The sequence below is a fragment of the Scylla paramamosain genome, chromosome 40 (genome assembly GCF_035594125.1).
Source record: "Scylla paramamosain isolate STU-SP2022 chromosome 40, ASM3559412v1, whole genome shotgun sequence".
Taxonomy (NCBI): domain Eukaryota; kingdom Metazoa; phylum Arthropoda; class Malacostraca; order Decapoda; family Portunidae; genus Scylla; species Scylla paramamosain.
In genome coordinates, this window is record NC_087190.1 from 6,958,075 (window position 1) to 6,980,249 (window position 22,175).

Consider the following 22,175-nt stretch of genomic DNA (forward strand, 5'->3'; position numbering starts at 1 on the left):
GAAAAATAGTTATCAAAAACGTGTCTTGAGTTTTTTTTTTTTTGTTATTTACGTACCAAAACTCTAAAACGCATGCAAAACATCTTTTATAGAGAAACAAGAATAAGTTTTCCTAAAACGTGTATTTTGAGAGTTTTCAACTTGTTACGTTCATAACCACCAAAATGTATGGAAAGTATACGATATGGGGAAATAAGAATATCACGACAGGCAAATTTTCAGTGCTTTAGAGTTTCTCAGCTACAAAAACGGTAAAACGCATGAATGGCATTGTATATGGAGAAACAACAACATGTGTGCTTTGAATGCTTTTCATACTGTTAGTACCAATACAGCAAAATGCATGCAAAGCACCCGCTATGGTGAAACGAAACGATATTTCCATAACCATGTCCTTCGAGTGTTTATTGGCGTGTTAGCCACTAAAATTATGAAAAACATTGAATGTAACCTGTATGGGAAAACAAAACAACATTACCAAAAACGTCTCTTTCTATTATTTTTAAGCTAGTTACGTACCAAAACGCTTAAGCGCATGCAAAACACCCTTAATGGAGAAGCAGAATAACATTACAAAAAAGAAGTATTTTGAGTGTTTTTGAATTTGTTACGTGCAAAAACACCAACATGCATGTAAAATATCCTATATGAGAGAACGAAAGAAAATTACGAGAAACGTGTATTAAGAGTGTTTTTAATCTTGTGTATTAAGAGTGTTTTTAATCTTCTTAGGTACCAAATCGCGAAAAAGCTTTGCAAAACGCATAAAACGCATGCAAAACTCGCTTTAAGGAGAATCCAAATGATATTAACAAATATATGTATTTTGAGTGTTTTCTAGCTTGTAACGTAGAAAAACACATAAATGCATGCATGCCTACATGGGGAAAAGAAAAGACATTACGAGATACGTGTATTATTAATGTTTTCGAGCTTCTTAGGTACCAAAATGCAAAAAACACGTTAATAGTATTCTATTTGGAGAAACAGATCATTACCAAAAACGTGCATTTTGAGTGTCTTTCACATTTTTAGATATCAAAACGTCAAAATGCTTGCAAAGCCTCTTATGTGTGGAAACGAAATGACATTACAAGAAACGCAAATTCATATTTTTATTTTTATTTTATTTTATTATATTTCATCTTCTTTTCCTCACTGAAACTCATGTGTCTGAGGCAACTGACAGTAGCCCCTTTTCTGTTCCCTCCTACTTTCTCTATCCTCATTTTCGATCCAAAGCTGGATGCTGCGTTTATGTGCGCAATGACTTAACCTGCTCTCGTGCCCACGCTCTTGAATCTTCCGAGTTTTCCACCATCTGGCTACGACTACAGAGTCACTCTCATACTAAATTTATCTGTGCTGTATACCTCTCTCCTAACTCCTCTGACTATAAGAAATTCTTTGACTACTTAACTTCCAAAGTGGAGTACATTCTGACCCTCTTCCCTTTTGCAGAGATCTCCATTCTTGGAGACTTCAATGTTCACCACCAGCTTTGGCTTTCCTCTCCATTCACTGACCATCCTGGTGAACTAGCCTACAACTTTGCTATCCTCCATGACCTAGAGCAATTGGTGCAACACCCTACTCGTATTCCTGACCGTCTTGGAGATACGCCCAACATTCTTGACCTTTTCCTGACCTCTAATCCTTCTCCTTATGCTGTCACCCTTTCTTCTCCGTTGGGCTCCGATCACAATCTCATATCTTTATCTTGTCCTATCACTCCAATCCCTCCTCAGGATCCCCCTAAAAGAAGGTGCCTCTGGCGTTTTGCCTCTGCTAGTTGGGGGGACCTGAGGAGGTATTTTGCTGATTTTCCTTGGAATGACTACTGCTTCCGTGTCAGAAACCCGTCTTTGTGTGCTGAGCGCATAACAGAGGTGATAGTGTCTGGCATGGAGGCGTACATTCCTCACTCTTTTTCTCGTGCTAAACCTTCTAAACCTTGGTTTAACACAGCTTGTTCTCGTGCTATACATGATAGAGAGGTGGCCCACAAAATGTACTTAAGCCTTCCATCACCAGAATCTCATGCAGTTTATATTTCTGCCCGGAACCATTTCAAGTCTGTTCTCCAACTAACGAAAAACTCCTTCATTAACAGAAAATGTCAAAACCTTTGAAGATCTAACTCCCCTCGTGATTTCTGGCATCTAGCCAAAAATATCTCCAATAACTTTGCTTCTTCTTCTTTCCCTCTCTACTTCAACCAGATGGCACCACTGCTATCACATCTATTTCTAAAGCTGAACTCTTTGCTCAAACCTTTGCTAAAAACTCTACCTTGGACGATTCTGGACTTGTTCCTCCCTTTCCTCCACCCTCTGACTACTTCATGCCACGTATTAAAATTATTTGCAATGATGTTTTCCATGCCCTCGCTGGCCTAAACCCTCGGAAGGCTTATGGACCTGATGCGGTCCCTCCTATTGTTCTCCGAAACTGTGCGTCCGCGCTTGCACCTTGCCTAGTCAAACTCTTTCAGCTCTGTCTGTCAACATCTACCTTTCCTTCTTGCTGGAAGTTTGCCTACATTCAACCTGTTCCTAAAAAGGGTGACCGCTCTAATCCCTCAAACTACCGTCCTATTGCTTTAATATCCTTCTCATCTAAAGTTTTTGAATCTATCCTCAACAGGAAGATTCTTAAACATCTATCACTTCACAACCTTCTATCAGATCGCCATTATGTGTTCCGTCAAGGCCGCTCTACTGGTGATCTTCTGGCTTTCCTTACTGAGTCTTGGTCATCCTCTTTTAGAGATTTTGGTGAAACTTTTGCTGTTGCCTTAGACATATCAAAAGCCTTTGATAGAGTCTGGCACAAAGCTTTGATTTCCAAACTACCCTCCTACGGTTTCTATCCTTCTCTCTGTAACTTCATCACAAATTTCCTTTCTGACCGTTCTATTGCTGGTGTGGTAGACGGTCACTGTTCTTCTCCTAAATCTATTAACAGTGGTGTTCCTCAGGGTTCTGTCCTGTCACCCACTCTCTTCTTATTATTCATTAATGATCTTCTAAACCAAACTTCTTGTCCTATCCACTCCTACGCTGATGATACCACCCTGCACTTTTCCACGTCTTTTCATAGACGTCCAACCCTTCAGGAGGTAAACATATCACGCAGGGAAGCCACAGAACGCCTGACTTCTGATCTTTCTAAAATTTCTAATTGGGGCAGAGCAAACTTGGTATTGTTCAATGCCTCAAAAACTCAATTCCTCCATCTATCAACTCGACACAACCTTCCAGACAACTATCCCCTCTTCTTCAATGACACTCAACTGTCCCCCTCTTCTACACTGAACATCCTCGGTCTGTCCTTTACTTATAATCTGAACTGGAAACTTCACATCTCATCTCTAGCTAAAACAGCTTCTATGAAGTTAGGTGTTCTGAGACGTCTCCGCCAGTTTTTCTCACCCCCCCCCAGCTGCTAACTCTGTACAAGGGCCTTATCCGTCCATGTATGGAGTATGCTTCACATGTCTGGGGGGGTTCCACTCATACTGCTCTTCTAGACAGGGTGGAATCAAAAGCTTTTCGTCTCATCAACTCCTCTCCTCTAACTGACTGTCTTCAGCCTCTCTCTCACCGCTGCAATGTTGCATATCTAGCTGTCTTCTACCGCTATTTTCATGCTAACTGCTCTTCTGATCTTGCTAACTGCATGCCTCCCCTTCTTCCGCGGCCTCGCTGCACAAGACTTTCTTCTTTCTCTCACCCCTATTCTGTCCACCTCTCTAACGCAAGAGTTAACCAGTATTCTCAATCATTCATCCCTTTCTCTGGTAAACTCTGGAACTCCCTGCCTGCTTCTGTATTTCCACCTTCCTACGACTTGAATTCCTTCAAGAGGGAGGTTTCAAGACACTTATCCACCAGTTTTTGACCACTGTTTTGACCTTTTTATGGGACTGGCATTTCAGTGGGCATTTTTCTTTATTAGATTTTTGTTGCCCTTGGCCAGTATCCTTCCTAAATAAAAAAAAAAAATATGTATATATATATTATTTATTTATTTATTTATTTTTTTTTATATATATGCTAGGCAGCAAAACGCTGAAAAAAAACATAGAAAGCATTCTATATGGGGATACAAACCATCACCAAAAACTTGTGTTTTGAGTGTTTTTCAGCTTACATACCAAAACCCTAAAACACATGCAAGAAACAATATAACATTACCAAGAAAAAAAAAAATGAATTATAAACAATTTATGTAAAAAAAAAAATAAATAACTACAAAAAAAAAAAACAAGTATTTTGAGAGTTTTGAGTTTGTTACATAGAAAAACGCCAAAATCCACGCAGAGTTCTTTATATGGAAAAGAAAATGATATTACGAGAAACGCGTATTATGAGTTTTTCACCTTCTTACAAAGCACTCTATATCGAGAAACAGATCAACAATACCCAAAACGTGTATTTTGAGTGCTTTTAACAATAATAGGTATGAAAAAGCTGAAATACTTGGAAATCCCCATATATGGGGTAACGAAATGATATTACGATAGATATCTTTTGAATGTTTTTGAGCGTAATAGGCACCAAAACACACACACAGAAAAAAAAAAAAACATGGAAATCAACCTATATGGGAATACAAAACAACATTACGAAAAACATAACTTTTGAGTATTTTGAACTTATTACGTACAAAAAAGATAAAACGCCTGTAAAACACTTTTTATGGAGAAACAAAATAACATTACAAAAAAAAAAAACATGTGTAATGAGTGCAAAACTAGGGCACAGTTAACCTACCTTAATTAGGCTCACCAAGCACTCACCACAAGAACCCATTGATTAATTTAAACCTCCTGCTTAGGTTCACAGAAACCCGGGCCACAATTTAAAAATTTAATGGTTGAGTACATAATAAAGAAAACACAAATTAATACATAATAAAGAAAACACAAATAAAATATTAGTGCTTAACACTCTTAGAGGCCACACTGCTGGCACTCCAAAATACCTGATCCCATGAGAAAATGGGTAAATCCACATACAAATAAACAGGAGAAATAAACACTTCACGCACCAACACAAGAAATGTTATATGCCACTGACACTGTCCCACCCTAACCAGTACCCCCACACCCTCACACCCTATAGGCCCAACCGCACACCGACCCAACGCGCTGAAGGTACGCCACTACCACTACCCTGAAGTACTGCAGCTCTTCCTCCATGCACGGCGGTACTAACACCATAGCAGCCAGGGACAGCAAGTTCCTCACTGCAGCCTCCTTAGTTCACAGTATCTGCTACGGTGCCACCTCACTGACGTCCCACAGCACACTGCCAAGACCAAACTCCTGCCAACCAAGCGTACAAATCACCACCCTATCTCCCAATAATGTCCCCCAATGTACACTGTTTCACCATGAAAGAATACAACAAATCCCAATAACATACCTGCAAATCAAATGGCAAATCCACCACTACTCTGCACCCTGTCTCTCTCTCGCTCGCCTCTCCCGCCAAAATCCCCACAACAACAAACCTTCAGGGCCTTAAGACTCGTTTTGGCGGGACTCGCTGACTAGTCTGTGAGCCTCTCGCAGGCGCGCCCACTTCAACTTCTTACACATGTTTTTTACACATGTTTTTAAGTGTTTTTGAGCTTGTTATGTAGAAAAACGCAAAGATGCAGGCAAAGTGCTTTATATGTGGAATCGAAAAGAGTTTACGAAAAACGTGTATTATTAGTGTTTTGAGCTTCTTCGGTACGAAAACGCTTAAATGCATGAATAGCACTCTATATGGAGAAATCGAACAACGTTACCAAAAAAAAAAAACACTAAAAGTTCTAGATTCTACACAAGTTTCAAAGTTTGTCTAATCTTTTAATTTGTCTATTTTTTTTTTTTTTTTATTTATCTAATCTTTGTAGCTGCACCGGCAGGTCTTCATTAGCACTCAGATGATCTGTTTTACTGATCACACCCATCATCGTAGGGTCAAAATAAGGCAACTCTCTCTCTCTCTCTCTCTCTCTCTCTCTCTCTCTCTCTCTCTCTCTCTCTCTCTCTCTCTCTCTCTCTCTCTCTCTCTCTCTCTCTCTCTCTCTCTCTCTCTCTCTCTCTCACTGACATTTATTGATGAGGTAGGCATGACCGTAAGAATTGCGAACAAGTTCTCGGTCTCAATTTCTTATACAATAACATTATATACTGATATCAAACACTTTCAACATATTACAGTATTCATTAACAGCACATGCAATCAACTTCACACTTTTACAATCAGTTCTTACTACAAAATTAAAGTATTTACCTCGGTCGCCTTCCTGCCCTTCCTTCCTTTGTATGAACGCAACTTGGGTGTGAGTGACCAGCGTTCCCAGATTTCTGTGCCGAAATTATCGTACACATCCGTCAAAAATTATCGTATTTTGAACTAGATTATCGTACACCAACATTCACCTGTCTACTTTTTGTCAGTTCTGCACAATATCACAAAATATACCACTGGAACACTAGACACCAATAAGTTTTTGTTAGGCATTTGATATAGGTTCTGAAAAGCACTGCCTGTTACGAGAGGCTATTGTATACTCACCATTTTATAGGTCGATGGCTGAATCACCGTGGATTTCTGGATAGTTTGGGTCACTTTCTACACCAGTTGAATATAGTGGTTGGGAAGTGATGCTCCTTTTCATGCTCGTCGATGGCTGGGATGAGGTGCAGTTACGGTTTCATTTGCTTGTTACAGACTGTTTTGCTAAAAGAATGTCTCTTACTGATTCTGTTTTCAGTTTTTCTGTCTTTAGTTTTCATTCTATTTATGTCTGAGAAACATCTTTCGCAATCCGCATTTGCATGGGGCAATGAAAGGCATGCTAGTGCAAAGTCAGACACGCGCTTGTATTTTGAACATCCCTCGCTATCCAGAATCAGCCTTATCTCACCCCAAAACAAATCAGGAGCTTTATCTTTTAATTTTCCATTTCCTTGCCCCCCCTCATGATGTTTTCTGGGAGATCTTCGAACTCAAGCTTCCTCCATTCTTCATCCAGTTGCTGCAGTGTGGCATCATCTGCACCAATTATGTGTGGAAGATGAACTACCAGAGGAACAAGACTAGGTTTGCTTACTTCTTTCTTACCCAGAACGTAGGCTGGCTCCAAGATAGTATTGAGAGAACTGGGTCCTCAAAATCAAGTCTCTTCTTGATCTGTTCTGCAGCTGTGACAAGGAAAGATCTGTATTTCTTCTGGAATTCAGTCATTTTGTCTCTATCCTTATACAGATCAGTCCTTATACAGATCAGGAGTACTCGTTACTCTTTCAGGCACAGAAGCTCCTAAGTACACCTGTTTCAGCATATTCCATTCACGCTCATTTCTTGGTTCATTATTACCGAGCGGTTGCTTCATCACACTGTCTCTCTTCATGAACATCAACAGTATATTCTTGTACAGACTATAAACTTGACCATGACGTGCATTTATCACAACTCTTTCACTTTGAAAATGAAGGTTAAAGTGGGTGAATCTGGGCAACACTGATTCAAGGAAGCAATAATATAGTCTAACAAAAGGACTATGCAATAGTTCATAAGCATTCTTTAGTGCGTGTGAATAGCTCTTACTCTGCTGATTGTGTAAGTCTGTGAAAAAGAGCTGCAGAGCACCCCATTGTTCCAGCATCCTCTTGATGACAGCACTGTAGGAGAGCTATCTTGTACGTGATGGTGATAAAATTCTGCCTTTCTACTCCAGTGAACTCTTGAAATTCCCATAACTGTGCCATTCGTTTGGAAGAATGTTTCAGTGTATTGTGCACGTCATATGCTAACTGCTCAACGCACTGTGGCAACTGTTTACACGCCTCAGAGGCACACGTGTGTGCTGAGTGACATATATATTTCATCATGTATATACCTGGGCAAGCAGCCTTAAGTCTGCTATTATCACATTTTTTTTGCGCCCATCATGGTGCTACAGCCATCTGAACCAAATCGAATCATATTATCAACTGGCACTGTAAAATCACTGAATAATTTTATTATGGCTGAAAAAATTCTATTGCTAGTAGCAACTTTACTTGCAGTCTCTGTGTTATCACTGCTGAAGACTGGCACCAGGTCCCAAAACTTACTAGCAACACCATTTTCTTTTGCATATCGCACCATTATACACAAGTTCTGAGATACTGAAATGTCCGTAGATTCATCCATTTTCTTCAGTTTATCTACCAGGTCCTGCTTATGACACTTAGCCATAACATTACCACGTATGTTTTGACACTTTGTTCTTTTCATTTTTACCTCTTTAGGAATGGCTGAGTCAAGAAAAACATTCTTTGATAACATCACATGAATGATCAGCCATTCTAAAACTTGTGTTATGTTCAACCATCATCGCTGTTAGCTTGATTTCAGCAGCTTTAAGTGAATCTCCCTTGCTAGAGTGCCCTTGTGCACTGACAAACGCCTCTGCTATAGTTTTTGTTGAATTAGATGTTGCACACATATTGTGATGCTTCCCACTTTTCTCATGAAGCTTTATTGATGTTCACTGTGCAGTAATTTCAACACCAGATTTTTTTATACACTGCTTTACACGAGTCCTTCCTGGATGGTCTTAACGACGGAAATTCTTTTTCCCAGACTTCTCTGTACTTTTGTTCACGCCTTGCTTTTTTCTTGGTTTTTATTGTGCTTTCACTATTCACGGCACTGCGTTTATCTGCCATTCTCTTTGCTGTGAAATGTGCCAGGTTATAAGAATTTAGCCAGGTAGAACAACACCCGCAACTGAGCTGCCTCCTGTCTCAGACTCTTGATGAAGGTTAATCAAGCATCCCCCCAGTCACCTGGCGCCCGCCTCCCCCCCTCATACATTAAATACAGGAACAGATCGTGTAGTGTTCCCCCCCTCCCCCTCACTCCATCTCCAGCCACTCCCACTCAATACATGAACTGACTGTGTAGTGTCCCTCCCCTCACTCCCTCCCTCCTCCAGCCAAACACCCACCTTCCCCCCCCTCTCTCTCTCTCTCTCTCTCTCTCTCTCTCTCTCTCTCTTCAGGGGTAGAATATACTCTGCAGTGTCACTTCCAAAATGAATTATTTCAAGAAAGTATAAATTATTGCACATAACTGGACATTATCGTATAATCACACGCACTATATTTTTTTTTATGTTACAGTATGCTAAATTATTGTACTTGTATGATAATTATCGTACGTCTGAAAACCCTTTGAGTGACGCCTACAAACGACCATCAGCTTGGGGTTTCATTCAGCACTGAGTACTGATACGCATATTACATGTGTCTACATGCAATAAGGAAACTATTGAACATTTCACTTATGATTATCGAGGAATACTGAGGAGGCACTTACCCTTTACGTACAGTAACATTCTTTTATCTAATTTCTTTTAATTTGTCTGATCTTTTAATTATCTATTTTTTCTTTTGTCTAATCTTTTTTAACTGTCGTATCTTTTTATTTCTCTAATCTTTTAATTTCTCTAACTTCTTTTATTTTGTCTATTTATTTGTCTTTTTTTTTTTTTATTTGCCTAATCTTTTAATGTCTAATCTTCTTTTATTTGTCTAATCTTTTAATTAATTTAATTTAATTAATCTTTTATTATGTGTTTTCCTTTCTGTGGGGGTCTACAGGACTGAAAGTGTAAACGGTGGTGTGTGTGTGTGTGTGTGTGTGTGTGTGAGATTCACCTACGGTCGTCTGCTGGTCACCCAGCCAGCCGTTCCGCAATGGAAAGAGCTCAGAGCTCATAGTGACCGACCATTGGGTAGGACCGAGACCACTGACACACCACACACAGGGACAGCGAGGTCACAACCCCTCAGGTTCTCTCCCGTAACTACTTCCTTGATAGGTGAACTGGGGCTACACATTGAGAGGCTCGCCCATTTGCCCGGGATTCGCGTTCTTGATTGTGCCGACGCTCGGTTCACTACACTATGCGGTGTGTGTGTGTGTGTGTGTGTGTGTGGTGCCTTGCCTGTGTCGCACTGTGTGGGATTGCAAGCCTGGTGTGTAGAAAGATAGACCATGCGCTTTATGACTTCACAGTACATTTTCTCTATTTTCATGTGTTATGTATGTGACTGTGTCTAATGTATCATATTTGCACTGTTATGTTGTCCAGTTAATTATACCTAGTACATTTTTGTGGCCTTTAAAATCTCAATCTCAATCTCTCTCTCTCTCTCTCTCTCTCTCTCTCTCTCTCTCTCTCTCTCTCTCTCTCTCTCTCTCTCTCTCTCTCTCTCTCTCTCTCTCTCTCTCTCTCTCTCTCTCTCTCTCTCTCTCTCTCTCTCTCTCTCTCTCTCTCTCTCTCTCTCTCTCTCTCTCTCTCTCTCTCCTGCAAGCAACTCTCCAATCTTCTCCCATTCAATCTTGCCATCTGGGATAACCCAAGAGGGAGGAGGAGGGATACAAAGGAATACAAAGGAAAGCCAAACAGCAAAAGACCTTTTGGTCCTTGCAAGGCTGTTTGGTAAATACTTCTAATTAGCTACAGGGAAGAGAGACAGGACAGCATAGCAGAAGGCTCCTCCCCACCCACCACTCCCTCCAGCTTGCGCTGGCATGGAAATAGTTGGGAAAAGTACCATGCAGTATGGAAAAACTGACATGGAATTTTCATAGGAAAGGATGAAAGGAAGTTCTACTATTCAAGCCACGGCGAACTCTATACGCCTATCTGAAAGTTAATGCAATTTATATTAAAACTGGTGTCTGTATAGGAAAGGATGAAAGGAAGTTCTACTATTCAAGCCACGGCGAACTCTATACGCCTATCTGAAAGTTAATACAATTTATATTAAAACTGGTGTCTGTAAAATAAGAGTTTATTAGTGAATTTAGTAATTATTCGGACAAGAAGAGAGCTTGTTGGAGATTTGCTTTTAAATATTTGTCTATTTTATTTTTGAATGATTCAATAGTATTGCTGTTCACAATTTCGGCAGGAAGTTTATTTCATATAATATATGAAATAAACTTCCTGCCGAAATTATAAGATTATACCCAAATGTTTTAAATCCCACGAGTCCAAACAATTTTTCTTTAATCGTATAGTAAATATTATTTACTATACGATTAAAGAAAAAATGTTTGGACTCGTGGGATTTAAAACATTTGGGTATAATCTTGAATCCATTATTTCTTGTTAGGTTAGAATGATCAATGGTAAAATATTTATGTGCATCAATGTTACTATATCCTTTGAAAATTCTGAACACTTCAATTAGGTCTCCTCTTATCCTGCGCTTTGTTAAACTAAATAGGTTTAGTTCTTCCAGTCGTTCCTCATACGACTTATTGCGCAATCTTGGAATCATCTTTGTGACTCTGCGCTGCATCTTTTCTAGTTTTTCAATGTCTTTTTTGTAGTATGGTGACCAGAACTATACACAGTATTCTAGATGAGGGCGCACCAGTGAGTTATATAAGGCAAGTATAACCTTTCCTGATTCAAATTCAAAGGTTCTTCCAATGAACCCTACAAATTTATTTGCCATCTTTACGGTTTCTGTGCAGTGTTGACTCAGCTTTAGGTCGTTTGACACAACGACACAAAGATCTTTTTCTTTATCAGCACTTGAGAGTGGCATGTTATTCATTACATATCTCACCTGAACATTGTTGCTTCCGATATGTAGAATTTTACACTTTTCTATATTGAATCTCATCTGCCATTTTTCTGCCCAGCTTGTTAGTTTATTGAGGTCACACTGCAGTTCCTGCCATTGTGACACAGACGTTACTCTACTTGTTATTTTGCTGTCGTCTGCAAATTTATTTATTTTGCAATTTATCCCTTCATCAATATCATTAATGTACATTATGAAGAGTACTAGTCCTAATACATAGCCTTGAGGAACACCGCTATTTACCTTATACCACTCTGACTCTTTTCCATTTATCACAACACGCTGTTTTCTGTCAGAGAACCAGTCTCTCAGCCATTTCAAGGTGTTTCCGGCAATGCCGTGAGCTTTACTTTACTGATGAGTCTCTTATGGGGAACAGTGTCGAAAGCTTTCTGGACATCAAGGTAGATAATATCAACAGCTTTTGTCTCGTCATACGAGCTAAATACTTCATAAAAGAAGTCTAATAAGTTTGTTAAGCAGGAGCGCTTGGTTCTGAAACCGTGTTGCGAATCCTTTATGATTTTATTTTCTTCTAAATATTTAACAGTTTTATCTCAGATTTTTGTTTCCATCAGCTTGCACACTACTGAGGTGAGACTGATCGGCCTGTAATTGGCTGGGAGAGATTTATTTCCTTTTTTAAAGATTGGCGTGACATTTGCTACTTCCCATTTGTGGGGAACTTTACCCGCTAGTAAAGTTTTATTGAATAAAATTGTAAGCGGTTTCACGAATTCATTTCTTGCTTCTTTAAGAAGCCTGGGTGATATCTTGTCTGGCCCCAGTGTTTTGTTTACGTTCTCTCGCAGCTAAAAATGGTGTAGCCAGGGAGCGAGTACTCAGCTAAGTAATCCCTACTTGATGAATTTATCCACGTTTCCGTGACGCCTATGATGTCGTAGTTTTCAAGATAAATAAGAGCTTGCAGCTCATTTAATTTATTTTGTAAACTACAGGCATTGAAGTAACAAGCTATGATCTTGTCTGAACCTGTGGATGAAATAATTACGTTAGTGTTTACGACGCTGGTCCTGTTGTTGGCGCCCGCGCGTTTTTTGATCTGTGGAGACAAACTTTTTCATGGATTAACCTGCCCATCCTGGCTGCTCCCACACCGATCAGATGAAGGAGGAGGCGGAGGAGGAGAAGGAGGAGGAGAGGGAGGAGTGACTTTCAGGAGAATTTCCCTCACTGGTGGAGATAAAAAGGTTTTCCGTGTTGTAATTTCCTCCAAACCTCTCCCTTTCCTTCCTCCACACTCTCCTGCCATCACCTATTACAATATTATTACCATTATTATTGTTATCATTATATTATTATTATTATTATTATTATTATTATTATTATTATTATTATTTTGAACATAAGTATTATCATTATTACAAGTACTTACCTATTTATTTTTATTTATCTTTGTGTGTTTGATTTTTCCTGCATAGTTCTCTCTCTCTCTCTCTCTCTCTCTCTCTCTCTCTCTCTCTCTCTCTCTCTCTCTCTCTCTCTCTCTCTCTCTCTCTCTCTCTCTCTCTCTCTCTCTCTCTCTCATCCACCTTTCACTTAATCAACAAATCTCAAGGTAACACAGCCACCTGAGTCTATTTCATTATTACTATTATTTTGTTTATTTATTTATTGTAATATTTTGTATTATTTTATTATTATTTATTGTATTATTCTGTTTATTTATTTATTGTAATCTTAGGGACAATAATCCTTTCTTTCAGCTGATGCACACTCCTTGCCTCTGTCACCTTTTCTGTGATGTGAGTCTGTGTGTCCGTGTGCCTCACTGCCTCACTCTTAGTGCAACACAGTGAGTGTCCATATCATTTGTGTGCTCTTTGTTTATGACAGTTTTTCACTGATTAGTTCCTTCACACAACAACAACAACAACAACAACAACAACAACAACAACAACAACAACAACAACAACAACAACAACAACAACAACAACAACAACAACAACAACAACAACAACAACAACAACAACAACAACAACAACAACAACAACAACAACAACAACAACAACAACAACAACAACAACAACAACAACAACAACAACAACAACAACAACAACAACAACAACAACAACAACAACAACAACAACAACAACAACAACAACAACAACAACAACAACAACAACAACAACAACAACAACAACAACAACAACAACAACAACAACAACAACAACAACAACAACAACAACAACAACAACAACAACAACAACAACAACAACAACAACAACAACAACAACAACAACAACAACAACAACAACAACAACAACAACAACAACAACAACAACAACAACAACAACAACAACAACAACAACAACAACAACAACAACAACAACAACAACAACAACAACAACAACAACAACAACAACAACAACAACAACAACAACAACAACAACAACAACAACAACAACAACAACAACAACAACAACAACAACAACAACAACAACAACAACAACAACAACAACAACAACAACAACAACAACAACAACAACAACAACAACAACAACAACAACAACAACAACAACAACAACAACAACAACAACAACAACAACAACAACAACAACAACAACAACAACAACAACAACAACAACAACAACAACAACAACAACAACTACTACTACTACTACTACTACTACTACTACTACTACTACTACTACTACAACAACAACTACTACTACTACTACAACAACAACTACTACTACTACAACAACTACTACTACTACAACAACTACTACTACTAATGCTACTACTGCTACTAATGCTACTACTGCTACTACTACTTCTACTACTACTACTATTACTACTTCTACTACTACTACTACTACTATTACTACTTCTACTACTACTACTACTACTATTACTACTTCTACTACTACTACTACTACTATTACTACTTCTACTACTACTATTACTACTTCTACTACTACTACTACTATTACTACTTCTACTACTACTACTACTACTACTATTACTACTTCTACTACTACTACTACTACTATTACTACTTCTACTACTACTACTATTACTACTTCTACTACTACTACTACTATTACTACTTCTACTACTACTACTACTACTATTACTACTTCTACTACTACTACTACTACTACTATTACTACTTCTACTACTACTACTACTACTACTTCTAGTACTACTACTACTACTACTACTTCTAGTACTACTACTACTATTACTACTTCTACTACTACTACTACTACTTCTATTACTACTACTTTCTCACCTTTCTCACCAGACGCAAGGTAGGCAATGCCTGTCAGTGTCCGGCCTCTACGAATCTTCTCCAAAGGTCTCTATCCATGAAATCCTCATCTCTGGTTATTTCTTGTAGATTTCTTCCTCTTCGTTCAGTAGCTTCTTCAACTCCCTGCATCCATCGCTTCCTAGGTCGTCCCACCGGCCTCCTGCCTAGAGGAACCCATTCCAGAAACTTCCTTGCGTATCTTGTATCTTCCATTCTTTGGACATGTCCATACCATCTCAATTTGTTCTTTTCAATTATCTTCAGTATAGATGTTATCCCTAATCTCTCTCTGGTTTCTTCATTTCTAATTCTATCAAGTCTGGTCACACCTCGGATCATTCTCAGAACTCTCATTTCTGCTGCTTGTATTTGTGAAGATGTTCTTGTTGTCAGTGTCCAAGTTTCTGACCCATATAGAAGTACTGGTCTTAGTATTGTTGTAAATATTATGGTTTTAGCTTTTGTTGGAATATTCTTATCTTTAAGTATGGGATACAATGCACTGACATTTGCATTGTACTTCTGTATTTTATTTAAAATTTCTATATTCTGTCTGTTTTCCTCGTCGAAAAGTACTCCCAGATAACAAAATTTGTCGGTCTGCTTCAGTTTAACGTTTTCTATGTAAATATTACATTCCTCCTTTATTCTGCCAACTTTCATTATTTCTGTTTTTTTGTTTGTTCATTCTCATTCCTTCCCTATTTAAGACATCATTCCATCTTGTCATGGCCTCTTGAAGATCTTGTTGGCTTCCTGTCACGACAGCGACATCGTCTGCATAGGCCAGCGTGATCTCTTTATCCTCCCTTACACACACTTCCTTCAGGCATCTGTCCATGTATATAATGAATAGCAAAGGAGAGAGCACTCCCCCTTGTCTCACTCCTGTCTTAATGCTAAACCATTCACTCTCCAGCTCTCTGTTCTTGACTCTGCTCTCCGTGTTCTTATATATACTCTTAATTACTCGTATCAGTTTAGAGTTTATGCCGTAGTCTTGATGTTGTAAGACTCTCCACAAGCAATCTCTTCTAATTCTATCAAAGGCTTTTTCCAGATCTATAAAAGCCACATATTTATCAATGCTCCACTCCCAACTCTTCTCCATTATCATCTTTAAAGTGAACACTAGATCTGTCGTGCTCCTATTGGGCCTGAAACCATACTGCCATATTCCTAGTTTCTCCTCGACACAGGTTCTTAATCTTTTCTCAACTATTCTTTCATACAATTTTCCAACATGAGATAACAGGGATACACCTCTATAATTTGCACAATCTGTTTTACTGCCTTTCTTATATATTGGACATACTATTGCTTTGTGCCAGTCATGGGGCACTTTCTCCTCTTTCCACGCATTACTGAAAATGTACCTCATCCACTCTACACATTCTTCCCCAGCAGCTTTAAATAGCTCTATAGGGAGCTCGTCGTCCCCCGGGGCTTTGCCGCTTCTCATCTTCTTTAGTGCCTCCTTCACTTCCTCTGTACTGATCTCATTTGGGTTCTCTCCTTGTTCTTCCTGTATATCTAGATTCCGCTCTTCATCCACTTCCACATCCTCCACATTTAGAAGTTCTTGGAAGTATTCTCTCCGTCTTTCTTCAATCTCCTGTGGTTTTGTTAGTAATTCTCCTGTTTTGTTCATTATTGCATATGTTGATTCGTTATTTCCTTTCCTATAGTTCTTAGCCATGCTATACAATAATTTTCTTGTTCCTTCTACGTCTCTCTCTAGATCTTGACCAATCTTGCTCCACATGTCCTCCTTGGCTGCTCTTTTGGTTGCTTCTGCACTGTTTCGTTTATCTACGTAATCTTCTCTATCTTCAATGTTTCTTGTTTTCATCCATTTTCTGAAAGATCTTGTTTTTTCTTTGACTGCTTCCTTAACATCATAAGTCCACCATGCAGTACTTTTCTTTTTGGTTCCATATTTGATTTTAATACCAACTGTCTCCTCAGCTGCCCCATACACAGTGTTCTTGAATTTATTCCATTGTTCTTCTATGTTCATTTCTTCCAATTCCAGTTCGGTTGGTTTTCGTAATGTTACCAGTTGCCGTAGTGCTTGCTTCTTCTCTTCGTCCTTGAGGTTTTCCAGTTTGAATCTCTTTTGCTTTTTCTTGACTTTTTCCTTTGGTTTTACAATTTTTAATTTAGCCACCACCAACCTGTGGTCAGAGTCTAAGGACACAGATGGTATGGTCCTAACATCTTTAAATATGTTTTTCTTGTTGGTGAGAAACAGGTCAATCATTGACCTCTCAGTATATCCTTGTTGTGCTGCATTCCACCGATACCATGTCCATTTATGGCTCTCCTGATGTTTATAATAAGTATTCATAATGGACATGTTATTCATCACACAATAATCTATTATTCTTTCTCCCTCCTGGTTCCTTTCGCCAATGCTAAACTCTCCGATGACGTGCTCTACTCCATCTCTATTCTGTCCGACATGTCCATTCATGTCTCCCATGACAATGACATTCTCGTGATGTCTTATTGTTTCTGTCATTTCCTGTAGAGTTTCATAAAACTGCTCTTTCTCCCTCAGACTTCTGCCCTGTTGTGGAGCATATGTTTGGATAATGCTAATTTTTGTCTGATCTATAGTTAACGTTATACCCATCACTCTCTCATTTCTGCAGTCCATACTGTCCATCCTTTCTGCCATCAGTGGTGACATCATTATAGCAACCCCATGTCTTCCATCCTCATTACTACTACTACTAATAATAATAATAATACTATTACTACTTCTACTACTACTACTACTACTACTACTACTACTACTGCTGCTGCTGTTGCTGCTACTACTACTACTACTACTACTACTACTACTATCTTCTATATCTTTGTTTAATATTTACAACTGCAACAACTACTGCCACTGTTACTACCACCATCTTCAAAATCTTTATACACACACACACACACACACACACACACACACACACACACACACACACACAAACACACACACTGAGGAAACTAATTGTAACGATGATTCGTCCGAAAGTGGAATATGCAGCTGTAGTATGGTCACCAAGTCTCAAGGAATACATCAGGAAACTGGAGAGGATACAAAGAGCAGCAACAAAGATGATCCCAAACTTAAGAGAAAAGACATACAAAATGAGACTAGAAAAACTAAACCTTCCAATTCTGGGACAAAGAAGGGAGAGAAGAGACGTAATCACGATATATAGACTAATGGAAGGACTGGAAAAGCTTGACAGCAACGACATTGTGACGTGGGATACGAGAGACATTAGAGAACACGGAAAGAAGCTGAAAGAAAAAAAAAAAAATTGTAGAAGAGATATAAAAGATAATAGTTTTCCACTGAGTAGTTGATACATGAAACTGTCTAAATGAGTGTGTGGTGGAAGCAAAAACTATTCTTAATTTCAAGGCCAAGATAGATAATAAAAGATACAGAGGCTGGACAGTATAAGCATAGCTCCTCTCCTGCGTGACACAGCTAGGTAACAACTAGGTAATCACACACATACACACACACACACACACACACACAATTGATGTAAATAAAGCATCTGGTCCAGACGAAGTATCAAACTGGATACTGAAAGAATGCAGAGAACAAATGGCTGATAAAAATCACAGTATGGTGATGACATCATTGTTGCAGGGAAGAGTACCAAAAGATTGGAAGAGAGCAAATATTATACCAATATTCAAAGGAGGAAATAAGGAAAACCCACTAAATTATAGACCAGTGTCATTGACTAGTGTTGTAGGGAAACTATGTGAAAGAACAATTAAGGAAAGACAGATAGAACACTTGAAAAGAGACGAAGTTTTGGTTAATTGTCAATTTGGATTTAAAAGGGGAAGATCACGCTCCATGAACTTATTGTCCTTTTATTCAAGGTTAGTCGATATTGTGCAAGAGAGACGGATATGGATGGGTGGATGGTGTCTACTTAGACTTGAAGAAGGCTTTCGACAAAGCATCACACCAAAGATTGCTATGAAAGATAAGAAATTATGGAAGAATTGGAGAAAGACTACTGGAGTGGATGGAGGATTATCTGGATGATAGAGAGACGAGAACTGTAATACAAGACCAAAATTCATCTTGGCTGAAAGTAACTAGTGGTGTCCCACAGGGGTCAGTGTTGGGACTGATAATGTTTGTGATATATGTGAATGACATGAATGAAAAAATAGATAGTTATATGAACTTATTTGCAGATGATGCTAAGCTGATGAGAAGAATAGAAAATGTAAATGACTATGATACTGCAAGATTATTTAAATAAGACAAAAAGATGGAGTAAATCTTGGCAAATGGAATTCAGTTTAAGTAAATGTAAAGTAATGTAATTTGGGAAGAGTGAAAAACGAATAAAATATCATTATGAGATGGATGGTGTGAAGTTAATGAAATCAAAAGAGGAAGTGGATTTAGGAGTAACAGTTACTAAAAACTTGACTTCGGACAGACACATTGATAAAATTACTGGAGATATGATGAATTTGTTAAAATGAGTAAGAATGTCATTCTCATATTTGGATGAAGGAATGATAAATAAAAGTTGTTGATTTTCATGATAAGATTAGAATATGCGGCAGTGGTGTGGTCTCCTCATACAAAGAGGAATATTATAAAATTAGAGAGTACAAAGAGCAATCAGTAAGATGGTTCAGGAGTTGAGTAAGTCAACTTATGAAGAAAGATTAACGATGATGGAAATTCTTACCCTTGAAAACAGGAGCGAGGAGATTTAATAAGCATCTATAGAATGATAAAATGGTATGGAAAATGTGGACAAAGAATGTTTTATAAATTTAGACACAGAGTACAAGGGGACACAGTAAGAAGTTGAAGAAAGTTAACTGTAGAAGGGACATCAAGAAGTGTGAACAAATGGAATGAACTCAGTGAAGACGTTGTGAATGCTGAAACTGTCCATGCATTTAAGACCAAACTGGATAAGTATAGAGACAGGATACTATGAGATTACTTCCCTCCCGTAAACCACAGCTAGGTAAACACAACTAGGTAAATATATACACACATAACAAACTGCTGCTAAGAGAAGAGGGAAATACCAGATACAGACAAGGCCACAGCAAAGACTAATAAAAGGAAGATGCTTGAGTGACATAAAGAAATAAAGTTTCCCACAGAGAAATATATAAGTTTGGAACAAGCTCAGTGAGGAGGCAGTATTGGCAACGAGTGTGCACAACTTTGAGGAAAAGCTGGACAAGTGTAGATATGGAGGCAGACCACACGAACGTAGCTCAGGCCTTGTAAATTACAACTAGGTAAACACACACACACACACACACATATAAAAAGAAAATCCATAATCACACATAGGATAACAACAACAAAGAAACAATAATACAACAAAAATAATTAAAAAAACATCCCCTTTTAATGATTTCCAGGGAACCACCACCACCACCACCACCACCACCACCAACAGAACATACAGCAGGGGTTCTCAAAGTGGTCAATATCGATCCTCAGGGGTTGATGGGACCATCCAAGGGGTCAATGAATAATTAGGGGGTTGAAAGGGGGTCAATGAATAACAGAGGGGGTCAAAAGGGGGTCAATGAATAACCAGGGGGTTGAAGGGGGTCAATGAATAATCAGTGGGTCAAAATGGGGTCAATGAATAATTAGGGGGTCAAAAGGAGGTCAAAGAATAACCAAGGGATCGATGAATATTTACTGCTGGGGTCTAAGGGACCGTTGAAACCTCTGATTAGAAATTCTCAAAAATAATTTGCAAAAATCTGAAGAATACCAGACATAATTATTACTATTATTTTTAATTATAATAATTTCTTCAATTCAAACAATAGGTCAAATTGTCAGTGAATCTTCAGAAATTTCAGCAGTGCTGGCAACACTACCTTCAACCAATCCCTCCCCCTCATTGTGTCTCGCAGCTCTACTGTCTGTACTAGGGTCTGTACAGGATGCATTCTTGTCTCTGTCCCGTACTGAGCCAGTGAACGTATCCCGCCACCCCACCCCACCCCGCCTATGTCTCTCTCTCTGTCTCGCACACATTAGTTCAGCGCACGCTCAGCTCCCGTAAGTGTGGTCCGCGAACTGATTATTGTGACGCATTGAAAACTGTGCGTAACAAGCACAATGGCTGTCGTTGCTGCTAAGAAGAAATGCCGTCAGTGTTCTCAGAAATATTTGAAATATGGATTCATTACTTCATTAACCAATGACACCATGCCATTGTGTCACTTGTGTGAAAAGACTTTCAGTAATGATGCCATGAAGCCTGTAAAGATGAAGCACCACCTTGAAACGGTTCACTGTGATAAGAAAAACAAAGACCTTGACTATTTCAAGACACTGAAAGAAAACACAAAAGTCGATCAAATATCAAGACTTTTTTCAAAGCACCCGTCAGTGGTGATACTGAAGGAGGTTTAAGAGCTTCATATAACATCTCCCTCATGAAAGCAAAGAAAGGAAAGGCACACACTATTGGTGAGGGTATCATAATAACTGCTATTAAAGAAGTTATAGAAAGTGTTATGAAGAAAAATTATCACTCTGTTCTTAAAGATTTGCCATTAAGTAACACTACAGTGCAAAGAAGAATTGATGAAGTGAGTGACTGTGAATGGCTGGGAATAGATGGGAGAGGAGTGGCTGTGAATGGCTGGAAAAGGAGTGGCTGTGAATGGCTGGGAAAGGAGTAGCTGGGAATAGCTGGGAGAGGAGTGGCTTGGAAAGGGGTGGCTAGGAATGGCTGGGCGAGGAGTGGCTGACAATGGCAGGGAGAGGCTGGGATGGGAGTGGCTAGGAATGGTTGGGGGAAAAGTGACTGTGAATGGCAGGGAAAGGAGTGGCTGGGAATGGCTGGAAGAGGAGAGGCTAAAAATGGCTGTGAGAAGAGTGACTGGAAGTGGCTGGGAGAGGAGCCATTCCTCTCCAAGCCATTCCTATAACCACTCCTCTCCCACCCATTCCTAGCCACTCCTCTCCCAGTCATTCCCAGCCATTCCATTCCCAACCACTCCTCCCCCAGCCATTCCCAGACACAGCCCTCCCAGCCGTTACCAGCCATTCCTCTCCCAACCATTACCAGATACTCCTCTCGCAGCCAATTCCAGACACTCCCCTAACAGCCATTCCCAGCCACTCCTCTCACAGTCTCTCCCAGCTACTTCTCCCTCAGCCATTCCCAGCAACTCCTTCCCTAGTCATTCCCAGCC

At 39.1% G+C, this 22,175-nt stretch overlaps 1 protein-coding gene across 1 annotated transcript; it reads right to left on the reverse strand.

The window, feature by feature from the left end:
• Positions 1–11,413: 11,413 nt before the first annotated feature.
• Positions 11,414–17,634, reverse strand: LOC135092607 (craniofacial development protein 2-like). The gene is made up of 3 exons (XM_063991213.1): positions 16,999–17,634; positions 16,316–16,464; positions 11,414–11,606 (listed from the first exon to the last, which is right to left on the reverse strand). Exons 1-3 carry the CDS (start codon positions 17,632–17,634, stop codon positions 11,414–11,416), a joined length of 978 nt encoding a protein of 325 aa, XP_063847283.1.
• Positions 17,635–22,175: the final 4,541 nt, after the last annotated feature.

Bases quoted from the DNA above. Each gene is read 5' to 3' on its own strand.
- LOC135092607 (XM_063991213.1), bottom strand. From the start codon at position 17,634: ATGTCACCACTGATGGCAGAAAGGATGGACAGTATGGACTGCAGAAAT. The intron at 16,465-16,998 runs GTAACATTACGA...CTAGATATACAG, and splicing joins AGCAAGCACTACGGCAACTG to GAAGAACAAGGAGAGAACCC. The intron at 11,607-16,315 runs GTACATTTTCAG...GCCACTCTCAAG, and splicing joins GAATGTGTAGAGTGGATGAG to TGCTGATAAAGAAAAAGATC.